The sequence below is a fragment of the Mangifera indica genome, chromosome 8 (assembly GCF_011075055.1).
Source record: "Mangifera indica cultivar Alphonso chromosome 8, CATAS_Mindica_2.1, whole genome shotgun sequence".
In the NCBI taxonomy this organism is placed as follows: Eukaryota; Viridiplantae; Streptophyta; class Magnoliopsida; order Sapindales; family Anacardiaceae; genus Mangifera; species Mangifera indica.
This window is the reverse complement of record NC_058144.1, coordinates 17,708,385-17,715,117: the sequence shown is the minus strand read 5'-3', so window position 1 is coordinate 17,715,117 and position 6,733 is coordinate 17,708,385. Positions and strand designations below refer to the sequence as shown.

Below are 6,733 nucleotides of genomic sequence, written 5' to 3'. Positions count from 1 at the left end.
TCAGTTTTCCTTGAAGACAAGATTCACAAGTTGGATAGGGTTTAGAACCCAATGAATTCAAAATTCCACTTATTTCCAATCTCATTATTTTGTTCTCTCCTATGTGACCAAAACGATGATGCCAAAGTAATCTTGGATTAATTTCTTCTCGAAATCTTTTATTCGTGATAGAATTTATAATATTTAGATCATTTAGTTCCAAAACATACAAACCATAATCGAACCTAACAAAAATGAAGAACAAAGTGTTCTATTTGAATAAAGCTTTAAAAGATGGAAAAAAATCTAACAAAAATGAACAAACTGTTATATGTAATGTGAAAATAAATTAATGAACTGACACTACAAGGAACGAAATGAAAGGGTAGAAAATTACGGGATCTCTTCTGTTGATGGGCCGGATATATTAGCTGCTTCAGTCAAAGCATTCTTCCACTGCAGCACCATATCTTTAAATTGTTCTTCTGTCATTTGTACCCTCTTTAACTTCTCCTCATCATAACTTTCTACAAGCTTTTTAAATCCCTCTCCGAAATTTCCAGTTAGATTCCTTACATCTGATGGATAGATATGATAGAAAACTGGTATTACCCCCTGTTTTTGCGTATCCCTGCACTCCAAAATCTTCACAAGTTCTTCCAGACACCATCTTGAAGATGCATAACCTTCCGAGAAAATGATAACCGAAATCATGGAATCTGAAATTTCATTCATAAGAGATGAAGATATATGTTCTCCTCTCTCAAGTTCGTCATCAATGAAAACATTTATACTTCTACTCTTCAAAATTCCACATAAAGTGCTGGTAAAAGTGTTGCGGGTGTCAACACCACAGAAACTGAGGAATACATCATGCTTCTTCACTTCAACAGTAGTAGACGAAGAAGAAGAAGAAGCCATCCTACTTCAATCACTTTGCAAAATTAACCAGCACCATCTGGCAATATAAAGTTTTCCTCCAAAAAATAATATTTTTCCTACTTCAAACAATAATATTTTTCCTCAAAAAAATCAATCAGGAAAGTAGGTTCGCTTAATCTGCAATGTTACGTCTTGAACCTTCTGTGGCGTCTAATATAGCTAATACCTCGCACGCCTTGTCTGACTTTTGCGGCGTATTTATTCGCCAAAATACTGTTCACACCGGAAGTTTAATCTATTGACAATTATTACCTATGAAGTTTTTAAAAAAATCAAATACCCACATGTCAAATAATTATGTTAATATCTTCTGTTAATTTAATCATAAATTATTGATTTACCTTTTCAGTGAATCTAATGACAAAAATATCATAAATTTCAAATCATCAATGGCTTTAGTTTAATCATAAATTAGAGTTATTAGCCAAAACAGTTATTCCAACCCAAGGCTTAGTCTATTGACAAATTTTCACCCATTAAAAAAAAAAACTAAATATTCACCTATCATTCTGAGTTGTGTGCAATGTGATCATGAAAGTATCAGGGTTAATCTGTATGACCTTAATACCTTTGGAGGATTATGCACCAATGCTCGACACCTTAGCCTGTAAAACCCTCGTAAACACATTGATGTTGGGCTTAACATTTGGGATGCTTGTGTGATCTTGGGAGAGGCATGGGTTCTTACTCCCTTTGTGATATGGTATCCATAACATGAAGCCCGATTGATATGTGTATTATATACACCTTATGATTGACATCTGGAATATCTCATGCTTTTATTAAACATCTAGAATGTCGATATGCATCATTTGACATTAGTTATCCAGGATGACACTGCCATTTGGGAATTAGATGTTGGGCATTGAGATGATTTGGATAGGCATATGGGATGTTGGAAAAACATCCTTGATACCACAAGAGGATTAAAAAAAGGACAAATGACTTTACAAATAATTGTGATGGATAAATATATTTATTGGATGTTATAAGATTACTTACTTACTGAGTGTGTTTCACTCATGTATTCCTTTTGTGATTTTGTAGATAGGATTGTGGAGTAGTGGGATGGTGACAAGGAAGCCAACAGGTCAGCTCGAGGCAACTTATAAAGGTAGGGGTATTTTGGTCTTTTTAATTATGGACAGTGTTTATGTATTTTGAGATTTATTTGTATTTCTTTATACATTATGAGTATCATTAATTGATTTTCATACTTCTAAATTTTGTTTTATGAATTAATGAATGCACTTTTAGGATTGTAGGACCTTATTTTATTATGCATGTTTTTGTTATGAGACCGATGTAAGAATAAAAAGTTAACTTGTCTCTTCAGGTGCATATTTTGAGTAGGGGTATGTATCTACAGAGGAGTATTACATTTTTGGTATCAGAGCATAGTTTTGAAAACTCAAAAGTGTTTGAATGTGCAAAAATGTTTTAACAGCCTCTCATGCGATGCTAATCGGTTTCATGCGTTGACCTCTATAAGTATTATTTAACTTGTAATTAAAGTTATGGTATATCTGTTTGAGTTTATATGTGTGGTTTCAGGATGAATAAATCTAGGAGATTATTTAGTAATGTTAACGCTAATGAGGTCTTGACCTAAGAGGATAGCCAGGGATTGACATAGGGACAGACTTCTTACATAGTTGTAATGCCTAAGATAGATAGCTTTGTGATCTGAAAAATTGTTCAAAAGGTTTTTCAGGTGAACCAAGATGCTTTAAAGAATGTGGGCCACCTAGTTTAGATTCCCCCTATTGTTGAGTTGTAGCCACCCATTATTGATTTGCTACCCCAACATGAGAAAGTAGGCAAGGATGTTTAGAGAAAGGTGACTATAGGTGGTTGTAGAGGATAACTTTATGCTATTTATAGCTTGGTCAGTAAACATCAACCCTTGAAGCTGCATGGTAGTGCAAGAACCAGATAAGTTTTGATAGAGGATTGGCTTGAGGTTGTTGAGGAGGTTATAGGGCTTTTTGATATGAGAAATCATAAGAAAGACTAATATGCTAGTTATTTGCTGAGAGTGGATGTCAAGATCTAGTGGCAGCTACTACGTGATGCCTATTGGATCAATATGATGACATGGGTTAAATTTAGAGAGGCCTTAGAGAGAGAGTTTTTGGTAGCTAACATCCTCTATGTTCAAGCACATGAGTACCTTAATATGGGATAAGAACACATAACAATTAAGGAGTTCTCCACCAAACTCAATGCATTTGCCTGATATGCCTTTGGTGTAGCCAACACTGATAAGGGTAAAATAAAGATCTTTATTAATGGGTTAAGATCAAATATTGCAAAGGATGTGCTGATTAGAGATAACGCTCCCAAATCATATTCAAAGGCATTAGGCAAAACCTTTAATTTAGAGATCATTAGACAAAGGATGACTAAAAAGAGGGGAGAACATCCTAGATTAGTAACCCTAACATTGAGGTAGATCAAGCAGTTATATGTCAAATTCTCTAAATATGAGTTATGATTGGATCGTATGACATTTATGTGACATATTGTCTCAACTGATGGTATCTCAACAGATCCAAGTAAGATTAAGATAGTGATAGAGTGGTAAAGGCCAAAGACAACCAAAGAGGTATAAAATTTTTTTAGATTAGCAGATTATTATAGATGATTTATGGAGGGCTTTTATAAGTTAGGCCGGTTGTTGTCTGAGTTGACTTGGAGTAATGTTCCTTTTAAATAGTTTGGTGCTTATGAAAGAAGTTTCCAAGAATTGAAGGAGAGATTGACTTTTACATTAGTTTTAGCATTGCCAACTAAGGATGAGGATTATGACTTGTATCTATGCCTCTCACCAAGGTTTGGGAACTGTATTGATGTAGAAAGGGAAAATGATTGTTTATGCTTTCTGATAGCTCAAAGATTATGAAATTCGATATTGTACCCATGATTTAGAGGTGGCTGTGATGGTGTTTGCATTAAAAATCTAGCGACATTATCTGTATGGGTTAACTATAATATCTATATGAATCATAAAAGTCTAAAATACCTATTTACCTAGAAAGAATTGAATATGACATAGAGGAGATGGTTAGAACTGGTAAAAGATTATGATTGTGACATTAGGTAGCACATAAGAAAAACCAATGTTATAATTGATGCCTTGAGTAGAAAGGTGATATTGTCTCAAATTATTGTTTGTCAAGAGCTAAATAGGAGTTGATGATAAATCAGATTAAGTTAGTCACCGAGTAAATAGTTAGGTTGAGGATTTTGTTAACCTTATTAGATAAGATCCATGTGGCTCAATTAACAAACAAGCAATACAATCAAATGAGCTAAAGAATTGTTGAGGGTGTAAAGTCAGAGTTTAGTTTGTTAATTATGTGTTGAGATTCAGAGGTTGAGTTTGTGTTTCTAGTGTAAATGAGTTAAGGAATAAGATTCTTGTAGATATTCACTATTTTGTTTACACTACCCACCTCGTAAGTGTAAAGATGTATCAAGATTTGAGAAAATCTTTTTGGTGCCCTTGTATGAAAAAGGTTGTGGCCGATTTAATGGCCAAATGTTTGGTGTGTTAATAAGTTAAGGTTGAGCTTCAGAAACTGTCAAGGTTATTGTAGCCTTTGAGTATCCTTGAATGAAAATGAGAGGACATTTCTATCAATTTCATAGTTGGATTACTGAGGGCCAGAGGTGGATTTAATACCTTATGGGTGATTGTGGATAGGTTAACCAAGTTGACACATTTTATTTTGATTAAGGATAACACTAACATTGGTTAATTGGGCAGATTTATGTCAAAAAGATTATAAGGCTTCATGGTGTACCTAAGATGATTGTGTTGGATAAAGACACAAGATTGTTTCAATATTCTAGCAAAGTTTACAAAGGTCTATGGGTGTGAGATTATCATTCAACACAACCTATTATCATTAGATTGACAAACAGACTAAGATGGTGAACTAAATGATTGAGGACATATTGAGAGCATATTGTTTGGATCAGAGAGCAAGTTAGGTTAATGTGTTACCACTGATGGAATTTGCTTATAATAATAGTTATCAAGCAACCATCTGGATGGCTCTGTATGAGGAACTTTATAGGAAGAATTGTAGATCACCACTTTTTTAGGATGAAATAATTGAGAGAGACATTTTGACACAGGTTTTGGGGTTAAAGATGACCTAGAAAATGATTGAGGACATGAGATTAATCAAGGAAATGATAAAGTAAGCCCAGGATCTCCAAAAGAGCTATGTAGATTAGAAAAGGCGAGACTTGGAGTTCGATGTGGGTGATAAGTTTTTTGTCATAGTTTCCCCCTACCATTATATGATGAGGTTTGGATGGAAAGATAAATTAGCTTTGAGATTTGAATGATCTTTCGAGATTTTAGAACATATAGGTAAGGTTGTCTACCGACTTGCATTACTAGCAAACATGAACCAAATTCATAATATGTTCTATGTGTCGTTATTGCTTAACTACATCAGTGACCTAACTTGTGTGCTAAGAATTTAGGACATGGAACTTGAGGGTGACTTGGCTTATGAGAAGCACTCGATTCAGGTACTAGATAAACATGTTAAGTAGCTGAAGAACAAGCGAATTCCACTACTTAAGGTTCTTTAAAGGAACCATCAGGTCAAGGAAGGCACCTAGGAGGTGGAGTAAGAAATGAAGCAGAGTTTTCCACTGTTATTTGAATGAATTTTAGGGAATAAATTTTTTTAAAGAGGAGAAATGTAATACCTGTAGGTATGTCTAGGGTTATTTTCATCTTTTGGCTTTTATGTGTGATTAATTTTGCTTGAATAATATTATACATGTGATTTTAGGATTATGCGGCTGTGTTGGAAGGCCACACATGTGCGTATGTGATGGCAAGGGCAAAATAATATTTTCTCATATGATGTGTGTGAATTGGCTAAGTGTGGTTGACATACATGTTTGTGTGTGGTTAATGCATTTAAATATTAGATAAGGATTCGTCTCACTATGATTTCAAAATCATCATTAATAGGTAATGACATACACGCTCGTGTATGGTAAAACACATGCCTATGTATCGTGCATTAAAAAAAGAAAAAGAATACAATTGCGTTTAGCTAAGCACTTTAGTTCATTTTCACATAAAAGCAAAGAGTGGAAAGAGAGTGTTAAGAGCTCTTAAAGCATTGGAACGTAAAAATGTGTCAAAAGAAGCCATAAAAAATCAAGGGAAGAGTTAGCTATCATCGGAGGAAAGGTAAGTACGATATTATTTCATTTGTTTGCATTCGAATATCCTTATTGTGATCTTGCTTTGATTGGTGTTAGAATTGATTGTTTAGTTCACTTTGGCAAATAATTGTGTGGTTTGTATTGATCACTACTTATTATTGAGGTCTTTGGCATGCAATTAGCATGATATGATGAAATAGAAAATTCTTATATGGTTTTAGGCACTATTGAATGGTGTTATCTCTATCAATCTTGTTGTAATGTTATTGTTTACTAACATGTGATAATTGAAAATGAAATTTAGGTGATTTCATAGCCCTTTTATATAATGAAACCATGAGAATTGTTTTTAGTATTTTTCTCAATTGTTAAATTGTTGGCTTAAGGATGAATTGTGATTAAACATTGAGTATTAAAAGTGGTTCATTGACAGTAGTAGTATGAGATAGTTTTACAGTGCTTAGAAGTTAGTTTAGAATGATTTATTGGTGGTTAAATGTGACATGTTTGATTATAAAACGTTGAAAATTGTAATTTAGAATTCTAGAAAAAAAAGGCATTACATGCCCGTGTATATCTATCTACATACACGGTCGTGTATGTTTGG

At 33.8% G+C, this 6,733-nt stretch overlaps 1 protein-coding gene across 1 annotated transcript; it reads right to left on the bottom strand.

The window, feature by feature from the left end:
- Positions 1 to 372: 372 nt before the first annotated feature.
- LOC123224029 (disease resistance protein RPV1-like) lies at positions 373 to 900 on the bottom strand. Its single transcript, XM_044647507.1, has one exon. It carries the CDS (start codon positions 898 to 900, stop codon positions 373 to 375), a length of 528 nt encoding a protein of 175 aa, XP_044503442.1.
- Between the last annotated feature and the right edge of the window lie 5,833 nt (positions 901 to 6,733).